This window comes from Syngnathoides biaculeatus, chromosome 19 (assembly GCF_019802595.1).
Source record: "Syngnathoides biaculeatus isolate LvHL_M chromosome 19, ASM1980259v1, whole genome shotgun sequence".
In the NCBI taxonomy this organism is placed as follows: Eukaryota; Metazoa; Chordata; class Actinopteri; order Syngnathiformes; family Syngnathidae; genus Syngnathoides; species Syngnathoides biaculeatus.
The window spans coordinates 8,371,335-8,398,302 of record NC_084658.1 but is presented as its reverse complement, the minus strand read 5'-3'; the positions used below and the strand labels follow the sequence as shown (position 1 = coordinate 8,398,302).

The 26,968-nt window shown below is 40.5% G+C and overlaps 1 protein-coding gene across 3 annotated transcripts in view; it reads left to right on the top strand.

The window, feature by feature from the left end:
• The window catches only part of nrp1a (neuropilin 1a), a 54,660-nt gene extending 31,820 nt beyond the window's left edge, over positions 1-22,840 (top strand). For 2 of the 3 annotated variants that reach the window (XM_061805305.1, XM_061805306.1), the window contains 11 exons: positions 5,837-5,992; positions 8,199-8,343; positions 12,483-12,814; positions 13,808-13,952; positions 15,861-15,971; positions 16,608-16,655; positions 18,410-18,553; positions 18,742-19,019; positions 19,123-19,219; positions 19,324-19,377; positions 20,184-22,840. In XM_061805305.1, the coding sequence (XP_061661289.1) occupies positions 5,837-5,992; positions 8,199-8,343; positions 12,483-12,814; positions 13,808-13,952; positions 15,861-15,971; positions 16,608-16,655; positions 18,410-18,553; positions 18,742-19,019; positions 19,123-19,219; positions 19,324-19,377; positions 20,184-20,470 (1,797 nt within the window). In that variant the 3' untranslated portion in view covers positions 20,471-22,840. The remainder of the gene's footprint in view (positions 1-5,836; positions 5,993-8,198; positions 8,344-12,482; positions 12,815-13,807; positions 13,953-15,860; positions 15,972-16,607; positions 16,656-18,409; positions 18,554-18,741; positions 19,020-19,122; positions 19,220-19,323; positions 19,378-20,183) is intronic. The other variant, XM_061805307.1, reaches the window with a different exon arrangement.
• The last annotated feature ends 4,128 nt before the right edge of the window (positions 22,841-26,968 follow it).

The following is a 26,968-nucleotide window of genomic DNA, read 5'->3' as shown; positions in this document are numbered from 1 at the left end:
TTTGTTGTCACTCGAGAATCCCCTTGTTATACAGTATTGATCATATTGAAAATTTGATTTGGCAGTAAAATGTGGATTTTTAAATGGATGCACTCTAATGGGCCTGCTTAGCTCCCCGATACTAATCAGATCAAAACCCTTCTAATTTCAAAGCGAACGAAAGAGCCAAGTCTGTGGTTGCCATGTAATTTATGTCTTCTGAGGAGTGTGGAGCACTTGTGACGAGCACTTTGAGCACAAGCTTAATTATCACAAGTGGTATTAAAAGAGTGGAATTCGTCATTCCGCCTTCATTCAGTCGGTCCACAAGCTCGGGTCCCCTGGTTGCACGTACAAATCATCTCGTGCACCGTGAGATGCATCAGATCCATTCATTATTTATTTCATTATCATTCTCTGGCTGTGGTTTGTGGCAAACAGTTTTATAATTCATGACAGGTGACATTTTTGGTTCCTGGACATTTTCCTTTGCGCTGCTTGTCCTTCAATTTGCAGAGCACAGTTCAGTTACATCATTAATCTTAATGTTGCCTCATTTTGACGTCAGGAAAGGTGGGTTGTTAGTTTATTGTGCAATTTGGACATCGAGTGCTGATTTAGTTAAGTTAAGCCTTTTGGTTATTTGTTTTTTGTTTGTTTGAGCCCGCTACCGCCTTCGCTAGTCAACCCACCTATTTCTCATGAAAATTCAGGTCTGCAGAGGAGCATGAAGGTGGGAGATTTGCGCATATTATCCTCCTGTATGAGCCACTGTGTTCTTTGAAGCCTAAGCGGATGAACAGCAGGAGTCTCTGCAGCAGGTTGACGTGAAAATGAATTAGTCTACGTCCCAGACTCTCAAGCTTAGGGCTTGATCATCGGCTTTATGACGTCAGGGTAACGCCAGAAGGAAAACTTGATTAACACTTAGCATTGTCAAGAAAACACCTGCATTCGCAGATTGTGGATCAGGGCACACCGGCCCGAGAACTAAGGGTTCCTTGGGGACAATAATGGGGGAAATTACTAAGGAGCTGGAAGCATATTAGAGGGAGAGGATCTGATGGCCACAAAGAGTCACTGGAGTATCTGAATGATTCAATGAAAGCAGGACCAGGTCGCTGTCCGGCAGCTGCCATTGATTGCTTGCAGACACAACATGAATAATTAACGCTGTCTTGGAGGGAGTCCAACTGTCGATACTTAAAAGCCTTTTTATTGAATAACTCACAATGGCAACATTATATACACTTGCTAGCATATGTGCTGTACAGTCGCAGAAGCTTTTTATGCCTTATGAGTCACAGCTATAATGTATTCTCAATTGTTCCTGCTATTGACTGCAATCTTTATTTTTGCAAGCTTTATCTGTAATTCCTATTGGTATTTTTATGTTCATTATCAGCTACACAGCCTCAGAGTTTAATCATGAAAGTACACAATACATTATTTACATACATAGGGTTAGTTAGTCGATCTTTTATACAATACAAATCTGAACATGATGTCCAACATTCTTATTGGAATGTGCGTTCTCAAGAATTCATTTATTAAGTTGAATACCTGAAAAAGATGCAGTTTCACCAAGCAGCTGCCATTAACCTTATTTCCCAAGTGTAGCTCCATAAAGTAAACAGCTCTGAAAAACACAGTGTACTTAACAAAGATAACAGGTTGAGTTCCACTTCCCCAACCAACCAAACAAGCACTAATTGCACACTTATCTGGACAAAAAAGTGCACCATTACAAAGAAGAACATTTTTCTGTTGTATAGTTCAAACAAGCGAGGAACTTCACAAGCGAAACCATCATTTATGTAGTTTTCCTTTTCATCCATATATGCTTTTAGTCAGTAGTGGCTCCTCATATGCCCCCTCCATTAACATTTATTGGCCCTCCAATGAGGGATAATTATAATATTATAAAACGAACAGTCAATAAACTGCAGTTTCTACATTGACAAAAGCAACTACTGTATATAAACAGGCTAGCAGTGAGATCACCAACCTCGTCATCACTGTTACGTACAAAAAAAATAATGGTGGTCGCCTCGCTGCTTCCCTTTTTCCCAGTCTCAATTTGAAAATCAATGAAGGGGTGGAAAGTCACACTTGAGTGGCCAAGTCGAAGAAACTTGGACTCAAAATGGAATCACAAGAGGTCATATGATGTGATGAACCATTTCATGATACGTAAAAATTAATCTCATAGTTAGTCCCTAAATGGTCAGCTGCATATTCTGGGACAGCTCATCAAGCAGCTGCCAGACGTGACATAAACCTCCAGGATGGCTTCCTTTCCTGTCCAATGACCATGTCATTGTTTCGCCATGACTCAGAGCAGTCGTCATTTATACAGATGTGTCACGGTGCTAATAACAATGGAGCCCTCACAAAGATTAAAATTGACAAGGACTTAAAAGAAATAGACCTCCAAAAACTTGAACTCACAATCGGGTAAATGAGATCTGGCGGTATCAAATATGCCACTTTTACAGAGCTAAGAATGATGATTTCACAACACCTAGTTTTGTTATAGTTACTGAAATATATGAATAATCTCTTCCCTCATTTAGCTATGAGAGTAAAATATTTCGAGGAATTTCGTTATGATGGAAAAGTACTGATAGCGCTCTTAAAATTAAATTACACAGGCACCAGTAGTGAAGAAGTAACTGTAAAACAAGCACACTTTTCCCATAAAAATGAAACAAATTGGTGTGTAGTATTATTTGTTATGAGACTACGTCCCTCTGTGTGAAGTAATAAGACATGGAAGAGAGCCATAATTTAATGGTCCCAAAGAGGTGCCATGTCTAAAAATAAACCATTACGCCAGGTGAATATTGTAATAAATGGGAGGATGTGATGGGGGCTCAAAGGTCTTACAGTCCTTGAGTAATCGTTTTTTTTTTTTTATTCAAGAAGATTTAATGACACTGTCAGGTATGGAGCTACAGGATGGCCCAAACCAAAGAACAGCTAATACTGGATCCCTTTGATGAATGGAAAAACCAAAAGAGGTTTCTCAAACCTTGTGAAAAGAATGAAAAGAAGGCAAAACATGCTGTTTTCATTTTAGTTTGCCAAAAGCCTTTATCTTGTTCTGATTAGCGTAGAAATGACTATTACTATTGGGGGAAAAGGTGGCATAATAGTTTGCATTCAATGGGAGGTCATATGTTTGATTTGTGTATTTGATCCTTCAAGGGCCATAAAGTATTTCCAGAAGTTATCTTCTGTCTATTTCTACCAGCTGCTCTTAACTAACTTTGAAGCATTGCTCTATTTCCGATTTCTCCCTTTTATTGTCTTCAGTACCTCATTTATTCAACCAACATTCCTCTCACGAACACGTTCCCCAACATTGATGAGAAGTGTTTTTAAAAAAGTATTTGACACCTTTTTTTTTTCTTCCAGAGCTCAGACTGCTCGGTTCTTGACAGCTCAATTATAAGTCAATCAAGCATAGAGAGATATATTGTCAGAGAATTGCGTTGAATTTTTTTAAGAACACCCATTTTACTATCTTTTCATACTACATTTACGCAACAGTGACTATGCTTAGTGTAAAATATATATCATGTAGCTTGAGTGATGACTAGACTCTTCACTCCTCCAGCTGCTAGTATAAGGCTGAAATACAATTTTATCATTACTGCTCCAAACACATTCAAAAATACCTTATTTTATGTACATGATGTGGATTGAAGTATTCTGCTCTGCTCGCATGTTATTACAAAGCTGATCACAACACATTTGTTCCCCTCCCTTTCAGGTTGCAATAGTTCACATAGACCTTGCGGTTTGCCTCCAAGCTTGATTATGACAAAGGACTATTCAGACCACACAGAAAGAACACAAGTCAAATTGTTCTGGCCGGGGTGATTTCCTTTTAACGACTCAGTGTTCTCTCATACCAAATGTATTCATTTGTCTAGACAGTTTTCGGGATATGCTTGTGGATGGCTTTCACCGTGTTTTAGTTCCAAAGTTCCCAAACGTCTAGGTGAATGCTTATTAGAGTGACTTTTCTCTCCTTGTGAAGTGATTCACTCATCAGGCATGCCAGTAATTACTGAATGTACATTATTTGAGTACATGCAAAGATCACTTTGCACTGTACAAAGGCTGAAGTAACTGTGCAAAGAACTTTCACTCATTGTTATTTTACTTTGTTGTTCGTTATTGTGGCCTCCGGGCTGAGGAATGCAATCAACCAGGCAGGCAGTCTTTTCCTCCTGACCCTTGTAACCTTGGTCTGTTAGCACAACCACTACCTTGTTGTTCTTCCTCTAACAAGCAGTCATTAATAAATCATGCTTTACCCATTATCCAGGCCCCTACTGTCTGCCAGGCTATATGAACGTTATCCACAGTAAGCTCCCTGTGTTCACCTTTCACATCTTCCAAGCCATCCAACTCAGGTCCTACATAACTGTGAAACAGCCAAAATTCTTTAACAATACAGACTTACTTTATGGCATCTATAACTTGTTAGTGGAAGATCAACGAATGCTAGGAACATTCTAACATAACATTCTCTAAAAGCAAACAGTAAAGCGTGACTAGCACTCTGTAACATGCTCTCTTCATTAGATATAAAACTCCCAAATTGCTCAAGCACCGTCGTGCTTGATGGTGGCCTTTGCTTTCATTTTAATAGTTCTTTACTAAGAATAAGCACAAACACGCATGCATCTGTGCCTTTAGAAGCAGTCTTAAATGAAGGGTTCCATTTTGGTCATTCTTTCCTACACACACACATGCAAACACCAAAGTGTACATTCATAGTTGTATTTAAGATTCAAAGCAGACTCTTTCATCATGTTTTGGATACCGGTTACTCCATGCCCAAAAGTAATGCACTGCTGTTTTAGTCGCATCTGAAGGCAATTACTCCTCATTAATGTTCGCTCAGCCTATCAAAGTAGATTTGGAGCTTATTAAGCAAGCTTCTTCATACAGCATATATTTAAAAACCTTTCAGTTTGCACACCACTGCCACTAAGTTGCAGAATAGGGGGATGTTGCCTGAGATTTGTCTTCATTTCATTCATCTGCTGGGAGATTTGTTCTTGGTGATTACTTAATGATCGTGGATCCAAAAAGGCACCATATTACAAATCTACTTTGAGCCTAGAGTAGCTGTCATTGCAAGCAATCTAGGCATTAGAAAGATAGTTTTTAAAAAATGCATGGATGTCCTTGCCACATAAGCAGATGCCGGCTGATTTCCATCCGTGTTTGTGTGGTCTTGGTTTCCTGAAAGTGATGTTCATGGTCGTGATCTTGCATGATTGTTGGCAGACACACAATGTGATTCTTTTTAAGGGCTGAGGCAAGTCGATGGCTATCTTTGCCTTTGTTGAGCTCTGACAATGACAACTCTATAAAGGAGAAACATCCAACAGCAGACTTTCTCATTCCAGGAGGTCCTACCTTCTAAAATATCAAATAGCCCTGCGTTCATCATTTACAACTTACAGTTACTTCATGAGGACTAAGAGGCACAATATTTGATATTCAATCTCTATTTATTGCCTCCTTATTGGTGAATTTGGATTTGATCTGATTACACAACTCTTCCTGTAAGGATTATATTTTTATCCAATAAGTTAGTGTCATACACATCAGGAAATTAAGTTGTCATCCTGAGTCTTTTTCTTTATTACATAGATATCGTCATTACATGTTATTAAATTCCAGGTATTAACCCTGGCTAGAAATGATTCTGAATTGGTGGTGGTGGGGGGGGGGTTCTCTATGTTTAAAAAAAAAATCACTGTGAAAATATATTAGATTATCATCCTTTTAATTGACTTTCTATGTTTGTTCTTGATCCTGGACTTTTCAGGTGGACCTTGGGTTCTTAAGATTTGTCTCAGCCATCGGTACCCAGGGTGCAGTTTCCCAGGAGACGCGGAGGACTTACTTTGTCAAGTCCTACAAAGTGGACGTCAGTTCAAATGGAGAGGATTGGATTACGCTAAAGGAGGGCTCGAAACAAAAGGCAAGAATTTTCCTCCAATGCATTAAGTAGACGTGTCCAATATGAGCATTATTAATATATAATGGTAATGTACTCTACATTCTCTAACGTTCCCAGCTAGTTAAAGTACTGTACATCCTGCAGATGTTGACAGTACAATAATAGCAGAGTAGATAATGAAAGTAGTTTATTTTTGTGACTTCTCTGCCATGACCAAGTGATAGACACCAGCAACATTTGGAATGTCCCAACTCACACAGACCAGCTGATTTGAATTATGGTTTGCTGCATGTTGCCTTCATGCGCCACAAAATGGGAAATACCCTGTTATATGTCCTCTAACGTGCAATTATCCACTCTGCTCAGCGTGGTCACGCACCCACTGCGTGTGTGTAAGCGGTCATCTTTTACTGAGCATGGTCATAGTAAACTGGAACCAGGGGGGCAGATTTTCCAAGGAATGTCGCGTCTTTTTGTGTTTGGCTCTCGTCAACTTGTAAAAGGTACGGTAATGACAAAAGACGTGGCAAGCAACACTTTAATGGAATGGTTGTTCGGGATGTCGTGTTTGCCCAGCTGGTAGAGGAGGATCCAAGACAGTGAAGACAAGCAGAAAGAGGGAGGGAGGAATAGCAGGCTTGAATATCCATTGATTGCTGATCAGTCAGTCAAACAGAGCAGGTTTTGTCCATCTGGATGCAACCACCGAAGTCAGTGTGCACAGGGTCAGTGAGTCATGTTTGACGTGTAAATATTTTTGAAGGCACATGGAAGCGATACTTTCTCCTCAGCAAAGAGGCATCTAAACCATCATGTTTGTGCACACAGACCACTGACTTTGCTTCCTTCTTGTCCTGTCTTAAGTACACTGGCCCTTGTGTGTAAAGTGCAGGTTGCAAGGTACCACAGTAAGACCATATGTTTTCTCCATACTCTAAAGTGCTTCAGTATAGAATGAGCACCATTTACCGCCCGCTGAGGTTGCAGTTTTGCACTCCAGGAAAAGCAACTTTACACTTAGCAAGCTGATGACCTTTAGGAGAGTTCATGACTTTGTTATCGGGTCTGACAGCATTAGCCATTGCGTCATGTTTTAGGTCATGTGAAATTCACCAAGCTTTATCTTTCTATGTATTTGTCCGCACTGCTCTTCTCGTTATGCCCTCAGTTCAGGAATGTAAGTGGATTGTATGGTCAACGGTGAGCGTCAATTACTCAGAATGAACTGTATTTTTTTGGCTGGGTGGTCAGCCTCGATGTACTTATGGTGCTAGTACCCCAGGTCAAAACTGCGACATCCCTGACCTTTAGACAAGACACTGCAGTAAACAATCCACAGATCTGCAGCTGGGGGACGGAAAAGGGCATCTTTGGTCAATTTTGTCCAGTTAATCTTGTGAATACTTCCTCGGGTTTTACAGGTCATAGCCTACATGTGTTGTGCAGGAGACAGGCAAGCTATTTATGAGGCAGCGAAGTTCAGGTCTTTTACTCAAACAAACACTTATACCATAGTCACTTGATGTCATTTGGTTTTTCACTTTGAACATACTAACTGAATCCTAATGTGATAGTTATTTGATTCATTTATATATGTATAACCCTTTGTGTGACTCACTGAAATAATTATATCAATAGAACAAACCTGTATTTTATTGTACAGTAATTTCTTATCCATTTGGATTTTTTTTTTTTTTTTTGGGTCATTGGGTTAGTTTAGGTCAGTGATTTCCACTATTATGGCAACGTATTTTAGAATTGAAAAATCTCACAGCACACCACCAAACAAAAAGTTACAACAAGTGGATATATTAACTACTCTATGTACTTCCTGCCATTTAGTAAAAGGCCATTTACTTGTGCTGTCCGTCACTATGCCTCAGTGGCATGAACAGAATATGCATTATTTATTGTTAGTAAATTGTAAATAAATAATTAAGAAAAATGTTATTAGTTTTCATGATACACCTGAAGAGCGCTCACAGCACACTGATGCCCTGACACAATGGTTGAGAATCATTGGTTAGAGTGAGGCGTTTGGAAGATGATGATGATGATGCTGATGATGATGATGATGATGAAAATGGCATTAACCAAATTCATTTAACTGCCTCCAAAGAACTTCATTAACAATATATTTATTAATATTACAGTAAATGGTGAAATATAGAGCGAGGGTAATTTCAGCAGAGTGCAGTCAGTGATTCTTCTTCACATTTTCTGACAGGTTTTCCAAGGTAACACCAACCCAACAGACATTACAAAGACGATGATGCCCAAACCCACTCTGACGCGCTTCATCCGCATCCGTCCCGTTACCTGGGAAACAGGCATTGCGCTGCGCTTTGAAGTGTATGGCTGTAAGATATCAGGTTAGTGCCGTGGTGATCCATCCATGACCGCCATGCATACAAACATGGAAACACTCCTTTGCTCTGGTTGCCACCGAAGCAGCATCGAAAAGTACTTCATACAATCTGAAATTCAAAATATCTTTGTTGTGTTTATCTTGCTGTCTGTTGTTGCCTCTGCCAAGGTCATTTATCTATTCAGAATATCAACCTCCATTTTTTTATGATAGCTACAGGAGGTTCCCATGAATTTATATTTGACACTTTCACCTCAGAAATATGACTTGTACGTTACAAAAAATATGATTTTATGATACATCACTAAGACATAGTTTCCGTGACCAGAAATGGTTATCCAACTAAGTTTCATTTTAATTACATATACAGTGCAACATTGATTGGTTACTTGATAAATGGTTGCATTAATTTGAGATCCACCATTCTTGCATATTTGTGATGTGCAGAAATTTGGTATAATAGGTTGGTGAGAGACAGTCCTTCATACCTCAAAGATGGTTGAGTCAAAAACAACCCAAAATTGATTATTTGGGTAACCAATTAGTTCCTAGAGATGGACCAACCCAATGAGAGGTTACTTTATACCAGCAGGTCTTGTTAAGGGGGTTTGACCCTATGTGTTGGGTTGGGGCTGTCTCCCCCAAAATGGGTTAAATTCGACACTGCCGATGGGCCGAACGCTGCTGTTGGATAGAATGTGATTTTGACATTGGATAGGTCAAATGTGAAACCAAAAAGTGGTCAAAAACTTAAACACAATAAAATGGCGAGGCACCTCCTGAATTGGTTTCCATTTGCATTGAACTCTTTTACAAATAATAAATGTACAGTATGACATAATATTCGTGTAAAGGCTGAAGAAACTAGGATTATGGTTGGTTAGGAACCACATAGGACAGTGGTTCCCAAAGTCAACCTGGGCCCGGATCCCCAGTGACTCATTCAAAAAGCTACTGGACCCCCAGCCCCAGCTTTCGCAAATTATGTAATATAAACTACCGGCACTGTAGGGCTGGGGCGTGGCGGTGCCTGAATCACTCATCTGGGCTGGGCTCAAATTAGGATAGATAGGATGTGAGACATAGCAAGACAGAAGAAAGTTAAATTGTTGTTCTTTTCTTCAGAAAAATATTTTATTATTACTCTGTCTTGGACATCGTGTCACGGACCACCTGGAAAGACATTTTTCACCCCCTGGGGGTCCGTGGACCCCACTTTGGGAACTGATACAGGAAGACCCAAGTATGCCAAACCAACAGTTGAGTTACAGGTTTGACCCAGGAGTTTTTTAGCGTGTCACAGGGAAGTGGTACATGTTGGGTGATGAGCTGTTCATGTTATCTTGTCTTTAGATGTACCTCATGCAATATAAATGGAGATAACAGCTGCCAGGCAGAGGGATGGGCTTGATATGATCCCGTCCCTCCTGCTGATCTGGTCTCAGCTTCCTCTTTAGCTACAGTCTGTTTTCTCTTGCAGAGCTTTGATTTTGGCAAAGCTCCTCTTATGTTTCCTTTTTTTTTTGTTGATGTTATTTTAATGAAACTGGCAGTGTATACAGTAGGTCTGAGTGGCTGGATTTCATATGGGCTCAAGCACATCTGCTGCTTACTTTGTGAGTATGTTTGGGTAGTTTTCACAGTTGTGGGAAAATAAAAGCTATTTTTGGTTTCTGGTTTTAATTATCTTGGACAAAGGAAGTTTTAGGATCTGTTGTATATTGATCTGAAGAACGTGAGTGTTGTGCATTTTAAATGTGTGGCTGTTTGTATGATTGCAGAGTGCATTGTGGGTATATCAGTGATGCAGCTGCATGGTGTGTTTTTCGGGAACGTAACCAAACCACGGCACAGAGGAAGTAAACACATCACAAGACTGAAGTCGCCACAGAGCCCCTGAGATGACGTCAGCACCCCTGGGTGCTCAGAAGACACTGCCAGCTCAATGGCATTAGTACAGCGCATGTGGCGGGATAGAGGCTGTGAGCCTCTTGTGGCCAATGACTCACTTTCTTCTATTTGAGGTTAACAATCTCTGATAGAAGACCTTGCTTAAAGAAGTATCGGATTGGTGTAAACTGAGTTTGTTAATGCATTTTTTATTTTTAAGAATTCTATACGCACAGGTGCACAGTACTTATTTGACAGCAGAAGTGATTGGGCCTCATTGTAAAGTTGTAGCTATTCATTAATATCAAGAGCATCCACCCTGCTGTTAGTGAATATACCAACCACAGTTTATAAATACATGTGATGAACCACTGAGGCGCCAGCCAAACCCAAAATACGGCCCATGAATTTCTGGATCTCCATCTCCGCTAGCATGTTTGTTCCTCTGGGTGTGCCAGTTACACAAAGTATGTCATCAGAGAGGCTATATCTGAAGTTCATCTAAACTACTCCAGAAGTCATATAAAATTTTATCATATTATCAATTCAGATACACTCTCAAGCACACACAACTGCAGTACAACCTTCTACATTTCTGTTCCTTCTAAAATCATTCTTAGCCAAAGGTTACCTCCCATGATTGCTGAGCTCCTGTGGAGACCTTCTCGAGCTCCCATTTGGACTTTGATACCAACAGAATACAGAATCTGAGATTTCTCTCACGGGTCTCCATATTGTAGGAGTTGCTTTTAGATAACCAGGGAGTCTGAATGAACCCTTGTTCTCATAGTCTTCGCTCGCTTTTCCCAGATGCAGTTATGCCTCTTGGTTTTGCTGCAACACAGTGCACACTTTGTCTCCTGCAGACACAGAAGATATATAATAACATATGGATGTATTCCTCTGTGGGAGTCAGAACTGTTACAACTGGCCCCTGCGTCAGCATCTGGGGATGTGCTGGAGGTCAGGAGCAAATGGGTCAGAGGAGTTTTCTATTAGCCTATAGAACAAGCTACTAAGTAAGGGCCTCTGTGTCCTTCTTGGGCGCCAGTAAAAAAAATTTAAAAAATCCATATAATAGCATATGTTGCATGAGGGTACTGTATGAAAGCACTGGTTTTACCTTAAATATGATAATGTCTTTGAGTACTGAAATATTTTGTTACAATAAAGTTAGAAATGGCACTTCCCCTCAAAATAAGGCATAAATAGAGGACTATACAGTGCACTGATAATACACCACATCATAACACAACACATGAATCCCTAAATACAACATGAGCAGCATAGCCGTCGGTAATTATTTTGATGATGTTGTGATGTGAGTGTCAGATAACAGATTTTTCTCTTCACAAAGAAAGATCATAGATTCATAGTTTTGAGCAAGCCATATACACAATGTCAATGTTATGGCATTTTGAAAACCTCGGATGCGGCTAAAACACAAATACTATGTTTAAAAATGCGTACAACATATAGTACAGTTTACTGCATTTAGCAAAGTAAAGATGGTTTTGTCGTGCAATCACTTGTCTGGCAGCATCACCTTTGCATAGGTAATCTCTAAGTCAACAACAAGTTTATTTAGTTTAGTGGAAACTTGAAAATGTGACTTTTTTATAGAAAGCATTTTAAACTAAAAGATTTAAAAATGCTATAGCGATTATTTGCATTTGGCAAGAAAAACAGATCTACAGCTATATGTTTAAATACTGTATGAATATGAATATGTGTACAAGAAAGGATAATGTTGTAAAAGACAGTCAACATATGTATGCAGCTGTGGAACAGAAGGTAGATGAGTGCAGTCAGAGTTGAAACAAAAAGACAATGTTTTTTTAAAAAAAATATTATGATTATTATACTTTTTGCAAGATTACATTGAGTCTGTGGAGGAGGGCGGAGGGAAATGGGAAATGAAAAGAAACAGTGCACCCAGAATGGAGGACCTGGAAGTGCCAAGTGAGTGGGGAGTTTTAATTGGCTGCCTGGAGACAAGCGCCTCAGGGCGAAAAAAAAAATTAGTATGCATGAGATCTGTGGACAGGAAGAGAATAGTGGGACAGAACATAGTAACATCACAAAGAAGAACGTGTCCTCACAAAGACTCTGACACTTAGCATTACCCCTGCACAAACTTCAAGCACACAATGGAAGCCTTGAAATGTGCCCATATTCTTTTTTTCTTTTTTTTTTTAACAGGGTTTCAACAAAAAATTAAATCCACCCTTCGATTTTTTTTTTCTCTCTTAGAGTACCCATGCTCTGGCATGCTGGGCATGGTATCAGGATTGATCACCGACAACCAAATTACTGCATCGTCTCACACCGACCGGAGCTGGGTACCGGAGAACGCTCGTCTGCTGACGAGCCGGACGGGTTGGACCCTGCTGCCTCAGCCCCAGCCCTTCACCAGGGAATGGATACAGGTGGATCTTGGGGAGGAGAAAGTGGTGAAGGGATTAATCATTCAGGGAGGGAAGCACCGTGAGAACAAGGTCTTCATGAAGAAGTTCCGCCTCGGCCACAGCAACAACGGGTCAGACTGGAAAATGGTTTTGGACACCAATGGAAACAAGCCAAAGGTACATTATTAAGATTTAAACAATTGTTCAAAAATCTCTTTTTGATTGTGTCACAACCACCAAGGGTGAAATTGCAATTTGCTTGCCCTATGAATACTGTACACACTCATTGTATCAGTAGAGATGATATCAGTTAGCAATCTCTACACATCCTATACTTCAAGAGAGAAAAATGTCTGCATGGACATCAAGCTAATTAGTCCAAATTATAAAGAATGTAGTCAGTTTCCCAGTGTGCTGAGCCTTTCTAAAGTTTCTAAAGCAAGTTTCTGTCATGACTTGAATCAATTGAGGATAAGCACCAGGGGTTATTCCCACTAGTCTTTTTCCCTCTCAGTATTCAGCACAACACACTCAGTTCAGCTCTTTCAGTAGCTACGAGAAACTTCACCTGAGGAGAAGTTGAAGGGAGTGGGGCGTTATGAGGGGGAGGAAAGGATATCCAAAATACTGCTGAAACAAAAGATTTATTTTCCAAAATACTGCTGAAACCAAACATTTATTTTCCACCGTCACTGCATCCAGAGTATACACATACACACACGCAAAAAAAACACAATAACAATGTAGACCATTGTTACAATATGCACTCACTTGCACAATATCATTAGAGGCAAAACTAGACCTACAGTACAGTGTACGAAGAAGTATGCCTTGACATATTTTCATGCTATTTTTCAATGGTGTGGGCAGGAAGTGAATGCATGAGAACACATGTAAAACACACATCTCCAAGTGGAACTACAAAAGTTACGATTTCAAGTCATCATGACACAACATAAACTTCCCGGAATGCTTAATGGGTGATTCGTGAAGGAGACAATGAGGTTTTGTTTCCCCTAGTCATACTGTAATTTGATGCCCTTCTCCTTTTTTGAGTGGTGTTTGTTTGCAAGTAAAAAGCTTTTAACATCCAGCATTAATTGATCATAAGAAATGTGGTGATTTCACAACCACCTTCTGTTTATTTCCTCCACTGTTTTTCTCTGTCAGATTTTTGAAGGGAATAGCAACTATGACACTCCTGAGCTGAGGACGGTGGAACCCCTGCTGACCCGTTTCATCCGAATCTACCCAGACAGGGCCACCGCTACTGGAATGGGCCTGCGACTAGAGCTCCTGGGCTGTGATATTGAAGGTAAACAATCCATCAAATTACATCTAAATTGCACATTTTCAGCTTGGTTGCATCAAGTGCTGAGAGGCCAAGTGATAATATTACTTTTATTCAAGCAAAAAAATTTATATTTCCAGCCCTCGTGATAACTTCTCGACAAGCAGTAATGATATTGCCACCAATAGTGGTAAAGTGCTACAAATAGTGAAACCTTTTCCCACTCATTCTAATGACATTTCCAGCTGTGCTAAGGTTTCACCGTAATGATGCTTTCACTCATCATGACCTTATCTTTCCCATCTCCACTCCGCAAGTACTATAGATGCACTAGTGACCTACGTATGATTCGGCACATATCAACTACATGTTTTCATAGCTCTCTTGTAATACACACAGGTGAGCCATCGATCATCCCAACTAATCGTATGACTATAAGTGGCTTCATGTCTTCGCGACAATCAGAGTTATTTAAAGGTGTGCGTGAAGGCTCCTCGTGTTGATCCCACAGCTGTGCAGCTTCTGTTCCGTATTCCCACAAGGGACACTTGTCTCGTCTCTGGGTTTCATCAAAGCTGCCCCCATTGCTCATCACTTGTTGGGGAAGGGGATCAAATAGATGCCCACCTGGCCCAGCTGGATTATAGCAGCCTGGCATCCATCAAACCTTTCCCAGCTCCTGTGCATTCTTTGTTTTTTTTTTCCGAGGGCTGCACACCTTTTCCCTCTGTTAACTTTAAAATTACCTTTTATGTTTTTCTGGCACTCTCCAGGCTAATAGAACAGAAGCAACTTACCAATATAACAATGTGCAGCAGGCAAGCCCTAAGTGGATTTACATTTTGAATTTCAGGGCAGCCCATTCCGTTGTAAGCCTCATTGACTCCCAACAGCAGCTTTAGTCAGATGATAATGCTTGTTTTCAGTGTTAATGCCAAATACGCACCCACATATGCACACATAAACGTAGCGAGGGCCAAACATGTCGTAGCAGCCGTGTACACACTATTACAAAAATACCCAAGTGCAGTTTTGTGTGTGCACGTGTGCACGTGCACAACCCGAAGGGCTAAATCCTCATTTCAGTGAGAGGCTCCCTTGATGCAGCACTGACCCCATTTCTGACCTTCTCCACCCTGAATCTGACAGGGGCTGATCTGCCTCATATTTCATCTAACCGAGAAAGAGGACACACAAACTACACACCCACACACAGACACACATACACGTGCTACACTTACATGGAGGATGTTTACTCCAATGAATCTATGTCCGTCTTTATCTACACTTCCAATCTTCTCTCCTATTCCTCTTTACTCCCTCTGTAATATTTGGGCCTACTCATTATATACAGGAGCCAGTGTGGATGTGGACATGCATGCACGTGCACACACACACACACACACACACACTTTTAGACGGTTGTGTAGCAGAGACGCAAGCGTGGATCTGGATTTGCCCACATCCAAGTGTCGCAGGATCGTAATGACAGGCTAACTGGGCCCAATCGCCAACTGAAACCCTGTTCTATGTCTTTGAGGTCCAACTATACCTTTGGTTTAACTCTATTTATAAAAGACACCTCCCCAGAGGTACATATGTACAGAAGCATTGCTAAAAGGGCCTCATTAATAGTTTGGGTGAAGTAGTTCCTATAATTCAAAATCCAGAGAAATATCGGCTACGGTTTGTTATTTGTAATGCAGATAGTCAGTATTTTTACTGGAGAATTATAACATCTAAAAGGTATGTTTCAATTCAGCTTGTTTCTAACAATTTTCAACCTTAATGTGCTTTCCACTGATGTATTGTCGATGGCGATGACCATGAGAACTGAACTCAATTGCTGTTGATACTAGGTGAAAGGCTGTAAAAAACAAAACGGTTAAATACGCAATCAATCTTGTTGTCTTTCGTTTTTGTTTGCCGCAGCTCCCACGGTCCCTCCTTCCACGACTCTTCCTAGCAGTTCCCCGTCAGACGAATGCGACGATGACCAGGCAAACTGCCACAGTGGCACAGGTGATGACTACGATATCACAGGTGCTAACTTCGCCCTCATGAGACTGCAACTCAACCCCCCCCCACCTCTCTTCTTACCCCCCGTCCTCTTTCAATGGAGTATGCTGATACCTCATTAATTTAAAGTTCCCATGCTCAACCACAGTTTAGTTTACACGGTTATCTTCGACTTGCAAACACAACGCATGCACCCATATGCGCTCTCTGCCTTGTTACAACTTTAATAGCACCCACTTTGTAATTCCCACCTCGGTAATTCTTTGCTCCTTTTCCAATGCAAGCCGAAGGCAGAGGCTCGTTTCGCTCACATCTCTCACTTGCACACATCTGCTTTAAATCTTTCCAATCCTTTTATCGCTCACCTTGCTGGTCCTCTCCTCAAGTCCTTTTACCACTCAACGCCTATTGGCCTAATTTTCCACTAACCCAGTAATGCTCTCAGCCTGCACTGCTGCCTGCTCTCCCCATTAACCTGCAGTCTCCAATGAAGAGCATGACACCATCTCAGCTGTGTGTTGAGGAGGTTGTTGTACAAGTAACTGTAGAGAGACCAGCGTTGTTGCGTCCAGCATGGATGCATGAAGTGCATGGGAATGGAATAAAGGTCGACTCGCGGCTTCATTTGGACAACTGTCCTAATGTGTTGCGTTTTCGCAGGTGGAACAACAACAGAGATCACAACTGCTGCAGCGGATATCATCCCAGGTTAGTGTCGACTTTCTGGATTCTATTGTTAACACAGAATATAAATTGACATTATGGTGCCGTGCCACCGTTGGAAAATGCTTATCTACTCATGGTTTGTTTTGCATTCATTTCCATTCTGTTTTATCGTGCATCATAACATCCTCCATCCGCTGATGTATGTGTGTTATTAAAGTTGATGATAAGCTCCTCAGGGGCCCCTGCTGAGGCAGAATGTGTGATGCAAAGATGATTAGCATGGGTGCTCGGCTGCTGCCTCAGCGTAATCACTAATCACCGGACTGGCACCAATGGGCACAAAGCACACACTCAAACACAACGGAAGGCTGCTTTCTGGTTTCATCCAAACTCATACAAATTGCCTATAGCAGGTTGATAAGGGGCAGCATGGTGGATCAGCTGGTAAAGCGTTGGTCTCACAGTTTTGAGGTCCTAGGTTCGATCCTGGACCCGCCTATGTGGAGTTTGCATGTTCTCCCCGCACCTGCGTGGGTTTCCTCCGGGCACTCCGGTTTCCTCCCACATCCCAAAAACATGCAACATTAACTGGACACTAAATTGCCCTTAAGTGTGATTGTGAGTGCAGCTGTTTGTCTCAATGTGGCCTGCAATTGGCTGGCAACCAGTTCAGGGTGGACCCTGCCTCCTGGCCGTTGACAGCTGGGATAGGCTCCAGCACTCCTCACGACCCTTGTGAGGATAAGTGGCAAAGAAAATGGATGGATGGAGGTTGATAAGGGAGTAGCTGTGCGGCCCGTGCCCCAGTCTCACCTTATATCTCCACCCATCCATTTTCTTAGCCACTTATCCTCACGAGGGTCGTGGGAGTGCTGGAGTCTATCTCAGCTGTCAATGAGCAGGAGGCGGAGTGCACACTGAACTGGTTGCCAGCCAATCCCAGTCTTCTATGTCATGCACCCTAATCATACACCTTACTGTTAATGAGCTTTGGCAAGATCTAAATAGGAAACAAAATTACCAAAGGCAGTTTAATTGGGAGTGGGATTTCTAGTTGGGAGCAACATGTTTGTTGTGTGATAATGGGATTCTTTGTGTTTAGTTGGTAAATATAGCTATCCCAGAGATTTATTTTATGCCATGATTGAAGTCGCAGCTAACATCACCAGACATCATTCTTAATACAAGAACACCCACATATTTTGTGACCTCTGTGGAACGTTTTTTTTTTTTTTCAATGTGTTCATGCTGAATGCCATTGTTGGAACGGGGCCCCTACACTGTTGCCATAGTTGTCTTCAAACCTCAAGTCCCCCCTCTCATTAAAATCCGCAAGTCTCTGTGGGTAGCTTCTACTGAATGTAGCTTTCGAATAGACAGCATGCCAGCAACTCATTTGTTCTCGTCACCCATTTTTATCCACATTCTAAGGGCCTCGTCCCACTATGCATTTTCTCCCATTTAAAACCAGTAACCTTTGTTATTCAAAACAGTGATTTGAAAGCATGTGTATATCATCGCAGCAGTGCCAAAGGTTGGCCTTTGTCTTTTCTAATCCCCAGAACTGAATTAATAGTTATTCCTTCACTCTGGGTTGGTGGGTGGTCAAAGCACACTTTTCATAGTCATTTGCTGCCCTCTACTGATTCCAGTTAAATGTAGTAAGTGGATGAACCGCCACTTTCTATCCATTACGTTAGTTCTTACATAATCGCATAAGTACAACCAAGTCTGTTGGGATTTTCTCTGTGAGTTATGAAATATGAACCAATTTTTAATCTGACATCCATTTGCAGATTTTCTGTGGTTTGCCTGCGACTTCGGGTGGGCCAATGACCCATCCTTCTGCAGGTGGACTTCTGAAGACACTGGTTCTCGGTGGCAAATCCAGTCTAGCGGAACTCCCACCCTCAACACCGGACCCAACATGGACCATACAGGTTCAGGCTCTACTCTTGAAACTGACCAAATACAGTAATATTTACTATTGTTTTGTGCCTCGCCATATCTTATATTGTAGTCACTGAGTATGTATTACAATTTGGTACAGTTCCAATGTGGCAAAAAAAGAAAAAATGATCAACAATGTTGGACTTTTGAATCTTTTTGGGTTTTTTTTATCCAATAGGTGGCTCAGGAAATTTCATCTACACCTTGGCGACTGGTTTACAAGAGACAGAGGTGGCGCGGCTGGTCAGCCCCCAGGTCAATTCCCAAGAGGCTGACCTGTGTGTGTCATTCTGGTACCACATGTTTGGGTCACACATTGGTACACTGCATATCAAACAGCGCAAACAGACTGTTGATGGACCCATTGACATCCTGCTCTGGACCGTCAGCGGTCACCAGGGTAACCGCTGGAGGGAAGGCCGTGTCCTCCTGCCACGTACAAACCAGCCATATCAGGTAAGTTCAACGCTTTTTCATTTCGAACCAAAGAGTTTTTACTATCCTTTCCATGTTCCCATGTGAACCTCATGTTAATCACAAATGTGTTTTTGTGTTATAGGTGGTGATTGAGGGCTTGGTAGAGAGAAAGAGCAGGGGTGACATTGCAGTGGATGACATCAAGGTTCTCAGTGGCCTCATGGCAACAGACTGTAAAGGTGACATTCAGGACAGAAGACAAAACTAGATTTTGACAAAACACTACTCTGAATTTTACCGATATCCTTTTTTAAGTATTGACATCCATTCTCTGTTTGGACAGATCCAGATGTTCCCACGGAGCCAATGCTCCCAGAGGATCGCTTCAATGAAATCAGTAAGTAATTTTGTTTGGAACACTTGTGTACAAACTCTCAGGTTGAAAACAATGAAAAAGTTGTTTTATGTGAAAACAAATGTCATTTTACAATTGCGGCAATTACACGAACAGGGTTGTAGGTAACAGGATTGCAAATAAATTCTAATGTTTGAGTTGTTGGTAGCTGTTTTAAATGGCAGCTGGTAAAAAAAAAAACTATAATAAATGTATATAATAAAGAATAAAATCTTTGTTGTTTTGACCAACAGACTTAATACAAAAAAAAATAAAAATAGAAAAGACTTGCCTTAAGTCTACCCATCAGACCAATTCGCTTGATTTAATTTCTGCTGATTCATGCGTCTTACTTTTCTCTAAATGGCTTAAAAGCTTTTAGAAGCAGGTTTTCTCCTATGTTGCAAGCAAATAAAATGTTTTACTATTACAAGAAAGACATAGCAATGAGGTCATAGCAAGAGATTTTATTTTAAATGCATTATATCTGTCATTTTTATGACGGATTGGCTGACAACCAGTTCAGGGTGTACCCTGCCTCCTGCCCGGAGTTAGCTGGCAGAGGCTCCAGCATACCCACGGCCCCAGTGAGGATAAGCAGTGAAGAAAATAGATGGGTGGAAGGACTTTTATTATGTATGTTATTCATCAAGAAGGAAACAAAAGAGAATAAAGTAATTTTAGAGGGTGCTCAAGTACTTAAAATAATTTTGTGCATGCATTATTTGAAATGATATGTCCTCCAGTTCAACACCGATCCACTTACTATTGGCCTTAACTCATATCGCTTCATTTTCACCCCCCTCCAGTCGAGGAGATTACGGAATACCCGGACTTTGTGGAGACCAACCAGATCAGCGGCGCTGGCAGCATGTTAAAGACACTTGACCCTATTCTCATCACCATCATCGCAATGTCCGCCCTGGGCGTTTTCTTGGGCGCCATTTGCGGCGTTGTCCTTTACTGCGCCTGCTCGCACGGAGGCATGTCGGAAAGGAACTTATCAGCCCTGGAAAATTATAACTTTGAACTGGTGGATGGCGTCAAGTTAAAGAAAGACAAACTTAATGTGCAGAGCTCATACACAGAGGCGTGAGACACGAACCGGTGCGTTCATGTGACTTTGCGATGTGCACAGCGTTGAGAGCGTGCACAGGACACACTGTAGCTACATCTTCTCGTATATCCGTACGAGAAGGAGGACTCGAATGACCGTCCATCACCCTCAGCTTTCTGGATGAGGGATGGATTCAGGAACAGACGGGAGGTTTGAACTAATCCACGCATTTCTCAGGAGCTGCAGTAAAAAGAACCTACCAGTAGGGGACACTGTGTACAAAAATGAATACAGGAAGAAGAAAAAAATATGTACAGATACGTAGATTAAATTTTAATTTTCTATTTTGATTTTCCATTCATTTTTACAATCGGATGCTGGTGTTGAGACCAATTTATTAATAATGTTCAAAGTATTTATCATTTTCTGGAAAATAAATGATTTTTGTTCCATTTGAGTTCATGAAGGTGATAAATTTCAAGTTTTGAAATTAAAGCCCTCAGTGAATCATATCTGGCAAAACTATATAAAAAATTGCCTATATTATGGCATACAGGGTGTGCTCATAATCCATGAATCGAATATATGTACCCATCCCATCCCCTTTGAACCTCCCTCACTCCAAAATGAAAGTCGCATCCATGGGAATTTATGGGTCTGATAGTGCCTTTAAGACATATCAGATGGTCTCCTCTTTAGATTTTTTTTTTTACTTAATTTATGATGAAGGGCAGAAAACAGGGGCACATGATCATACAAGTACCTGCAAAATGCTATCAAATCTTTCAATCTCATGTCATTGTTTTATTTGTTTGTGTCTGAAAACCACGCACTGTAAATATGTTCTAATATATTTTATTGTCCTTTTTTCTAAAGAAAGCGATAAGAAAAAAATCTGCCTTTCTTTCATTGCGTGTCAGTGTGCAAATCACGAATGTGTGTGTAAATATATAATCACCTGACTGTTTTGTGGAGGGCACAGTGTTAACGTTTATTTTGACATTTTTGTGAACATGTTCTGAGGATTGACGCAAACATTCAGGCCAAGTCTCATCGCAACAGCCACTTCATTAAAACCAATGATGGATGAATGAGTTAAAAAAAAAAAGAAGAAAAAAAATTAAAACACCCCCTAAAAACTGAAAGAATATGAATTTCCGGCGCTTTTTGACATCCACTTAATTGCATTACCATCTGTCTCACGTAGCTCTCATAACATATTCATTTTGTTGGTAGAGCCACCAACATACCAAAAAAAAAAAAAAATTAAAATGCAACAATCATTTTTGCTTTACCACCTCTAAATGTCACTGTGGATTGCTCACTGAGGAAAAGCTATGTGGACAATGCAGCTTGTGTGCACTTTGTTACTGATTCCCTCCTGATAGAACTCTATTAAACGGGGTGAACTGAAGAATGGTGCTATAATTACTTTAATCGCACACACAAAGCAGTAGCAGCCATAATAATTCGATGTCAGGGCTTGAACGTTTGGTGGAATGGGAGATTGAGTGAAGTCACCTGATTCAGGTTACCTGCATGGTTTCCCTCCATGACTTTACCAAAGGTTGGTGATCCCTTTTTTTTTTTCTTCAGTCAGGGTGTTCAGGGGTCAAAGATCACCATGAATCGACAACACACACAATCAAGATGGGGATTAACAAAGAAAGGAAATGTGTGTGTTTCTGTTGCTTTTTAAGGAACAAGAGGCTCAATATCACCTTTGGTGTGAGCGCTCCAGAACCCCGCAGAGATTCTTGTTTGTGGCTGGTGGGCGTATGAACTTCGGGGGGAAATTTACAGCATCAGGACACGAGATCCCTGCAGGGAAACCACAATACTGTCGTGTATTTTACACACACACATAAGCAAACTTTACAATGTGAAAGCATCCATCTTTTGCAGTTGTGTTATTTGTGCATTGTGCTGTGGTGAACGCATTCTCGGCTCGTTGCTTTCAGATTTGAACACGCCACCTTGCTCCACCGCTAGACATCACAACATCTGTGCTTTCAGCTCTAGAGAAAAAAATAAAATAAAATAAAATCTGTAGCTCCAGCAACATCTGCTGCTTAAGTAGGGGGAAAAGAATAATGTAGCGTGGACTCAAAAGAAACAATGTTGCACTGATATTATATTTCAAATACTTGTGTGTTTATAGCAAATATTTGCAAAGAAAAACAAGGAAAGAAGTCGAAAATAGAGTTAAAAAAACAGATTGTTGATACTTTCATGTTTTTATATATAATTTCAGGTTATGTGATATAATTCTGAAATGTAAAATACTGAGATGTTTTCATTCTTGAAAAAAGATAGATTTCCCCTTTCATTTGAATGGCATATAAACGCCCCAATTTGTACTGTCATTACAATTTTGTGCTTTTTTTTTAATAAAACAAGAAAATACGACTTTTTATTTTCAATACTGCTTCTGTAAATTGCTGTTGTGGGGGGGATTCATTAAACAGCAATGCCTTGAAAAGAGCATTTGTACTGTGACTAAAAGTGCTGATTTATTATAGAATTGTATAAGATACATAAATGTTTATCTCGTAGAGCGCAACATTCAAATATGATCAGATAAAAGAAAAGGTTGATGATTTATTTACATTTATTTACGTTTGGTTGTTGATCATTCACTATGAAATTTAATTCCAGGAAGAATTAAAACTATACGAAAAGCCTTGGTAGGGATTTGGAATTTGGGAGTTTACTTGGAAAGAAAAATAACACATCTTTTTTTATTATAATTAATAACACTTGCCTCGAGTTTGTTTGTACTTCTTGAAAAAAAAAGTCTTTGATGTAAGAATTTATCACCAGTAGACTGGTAAACAGAGGTCAAAATGATTGCATCGTGAAAAAGGGTGTGTACTGACCAGTAATGAGACCCTGATGTAAGCTTCAGTTCATAGCCTGTCATTTGAAATCAGGCATCCCCCACCCCACAGACATCTGGCCTCTTGTGGCACACAAATACTGTATTATCCATCACATGAAGTAATAAATGTCCTAAAATAGAAATTGCAGGTGCCACGCCCTGACAAAAATAGAGCAAATTCAGGAGTAATGGACATGGCATTCAAAAGTGTTTATGAATGTCGATATGTTAATAGTTCGACAAACCCTAAATTTAATAAGAACTGTTAAAGACATTGAAAACATTTTCTCACAGGTAAGTGTAAAATGTGAGATTGTGTTGTGGTTTTGTTGTGTTGGAGTTATTTACATTTACAAGCTTTAGTTTCGTGACTTGCGTAAATCCAGCGCTCTGCTTGGTGGAACACTGCGAGGAGGTGGGCTAGATCCAGTTTTGGCAATTTTGTGGACTGGTGTAACCCCAAGTAATTTAAGAGTGGGACATCTGCGTCGGCATGGGCGGAGAAAATCCATAAAGGCACGGGAAGAACATGCAAACCCGACACAGGAGGGGCCGGGATTTGAATCCCACTCCTCAGAACTGTGAGGCCGACACCCTTGCATCACAGTGCCCAATGCAAACATAAAATGTGTAAACACAATATAATTGGTTAGGAAAAACAAGATGCACAATAAATGTTCTAAATGAAATTAAATTTGATTTATTTTGCCCTGAAAAAATAAAAATATTAAGTAGGCACTGGTCAGCTTTATTATTCTACCTGGTGTTTTCTCTCTCGCTCTCGCTCTCTCTCTCTCTATTGACTGGAACGGACTCAGTTCTGCAGTCTTGTTTGACTGCAATGACCAAATCTGACCACAAGAGAGCGCTAAAGATTAGAGTATTCAGCAGATGAGCAGTTACCAATTGGATATTGGCAAGAGTACACAGTACATATATACTCCTTAATTCGTCTACATTGTTTGTACTGTAGTTATATTTTGTATGAACAATTCAATCCTACATTATTATATATAGTACTTCAACAAATGCCAATAGCTGACAGCTATTGATATAAATACATTAAGTTATGATAAAACCTTTGAACAAGCTTAAAGCTTCTTTAACTTTTTTTTTCACCATTTTCCTCTAAATTTCCACTACCTAATGTTTACTACAGGATGTTTTTGATATTACTGAAACAAATCAACTTTAGGATTTGCCCCGGACTGTGATTGTTTTTGCCAAACTCTTCTGATAACATTCGTCAAATGTTTGGCTTCCTGTTACACATGATGCATCACTTCATCACATCCTGCCCATAAGTCTAAACATATCTGTCATCTAATTTGGAAAGCCAAGCTAAATGACTGTGTACATTTTTAGAAATTCCTCATTACATATCGCTGTTATTCTGGGTTTTATGTTATCTGATTTTGACTATGAAACTTAACCTTTCTAATATCCCTCAGGATTTTTGTTGAAAGGAAAGTGCTACCAAAATTTAAAAAAAAGCTAGTGTGCTTTTCTTGGAGCAAATCAAATCCTGAAAGCAGCGATAATAAAATAACGAAAGCATTTCCAGCCTTTTAATGCAGATTATGATTTCTACATATACTGATGGGGGTTAAGTTTCTTTCTCTGGTTAAACACTCCTTAGAGAATAAACAGGAGTCAAGGCCCTTCCGGAGTTAATAGTTTGTTTTCTTTGCGACTGTCCAGTGTGTTTACTTTTGCGCATGCAGAAGGATATTTTTTATAACGTTTTAAACATAAACTTATTTCAAATTATTATTTTTAGCTGAAAATGATATGAAAGCAGAGGGTGTGTTATTTATGGGATGCTTTATGAGCAGTTATTTGATATCCAGCTCCATATCCAGCTTATATCCATATATAGTAGGCTCTTTGTCCTCGCTAGTAAGACAATTCAGGGCACTCGTGAAACGACTGCCAGTAAAGCCCCCCTCCCCACCCCACCCCCCCCCCCCCCCCCCCGCCGCCGCCCCCTCCCTTCTCCCACTACTAGTACCACTTTTGGCCTTCTACTACAGCCTTACTCTGAATATCACTTATGTTGAATAAGTGCTCAAATGAATTTGTATGTATTTGATATCAAATGCTAAAATAGCTCTCATATCGTTACCTTCCACCTTAAGGTCCAAGAACTAGTATGCTCTTTGGTCTCACTAGTAGCAGACAAATACATGTGCACTAATTGACTGCATGCTACTATTACTGGTACTTCACTAGTAGTTCTTGTAGCATGTAAATGTCAGCTAGTGCAGTATTACCTGAATGTAACACACTGTATCTGTTTTACTTCCAAGTACACCAAAGTTGCCCTACTTTGCACAAATGGAAGAAAGTAGTGGAAAAATGTTATTAGAAAGACACAATCATTCAACCAATGAGCTTTCCACGTGCTTCTGCTTGGAGTGTATAATCTTCATATTATATTGTTGTCAAATCCAAATGCAAAATTATCCATCAATCCATTTTCCATACTGCCTATCCTCACCAGGTTCCCAGGCATGCTGGAGCCAATCTCTGGGCGAGTGGCGGGGTATACCATGAAATGGCCGCCAGCCAATCGCAGGCCATGTTGGTCGTCACCACAAAAGAGACACTCGCCCAAATAACAGATCAAGCTTCAGGAAAGATGTATTTTTCGGGTTGTAGGCATAGCTTGCTGTCTTATATAAAATGGCCAAGGATAACATAACTTGGAATTCCACTGAGCAGCCATAGATAGCGCTTGCTGGGGACGACGCAGTCCTCTTTTTTTTTTTTTTCAATCATAGTGAATGAATGTGAGTTTGTGTAAAACCAGGGCTCATTTATTTAAATATTGGTGTTTGTATTGAATACCAGCTGAAAACATCGCTGAATTTTGGCAAAGGTCAATGTGTAGACGAATACGCTTCCGCATTCATGAGCCGTCTCCCCATTGAGAACAGATCCAGAAACGAAGTATTTGTATGCATCCAGACTTTTATATGCTTTCAAACTTTTCTGTGTAAATCTCAACGACTTACTCACCAGATACATGTGTAGATCCAGTTTTCCAAGACAACCTGAAGCGAATTAACAGTCCAATTTCTTATCGGCGAAAACATTGACTTTGGCATTAAATATGGGTCCTCTATGCCAAGTGTCTCTCATTTTCATTCATTTCCACGTACCTTCGTTTATTATCACCTTCTAAATGTTTAACAGTATTGGCCAAAACTCTGGTGTCATGCTGTAGGACATATTTTCTTTTCGTCTCAACCGATTTAGCGTTGAACAATGCTTTGTTTGACCGGCAATATGGCCAGTCACGTGATTTCGTTGAGAGCCAGAAAGTTTACCCCCAGCCGACTTTCGTAACGTTACGTTAGCTATAGCTCAACAATAAATGATTGTTCTCATGGTTGCCACAGTAAAACACCTGTAGAGCGTTGGCCTCACAGTTCTGAGGACCGTGGTTCAAATCCCGGCCCCAATTGTGTGGAGTTTGCATGTTGTCCCCGTGCTTGCGTGGGTTTTCTACGGGCACTCCAGTTACCTCCCCAAATCCCAAAAACATGCGACATTAATTGGAAACTCTAAATTTCCCCTAAATGGGATTGTGAGTGTGACTGTTATGTGTCTCCATGTGCCCTGCGATTGGCTGGCAACCAGCTCAGGGTGAC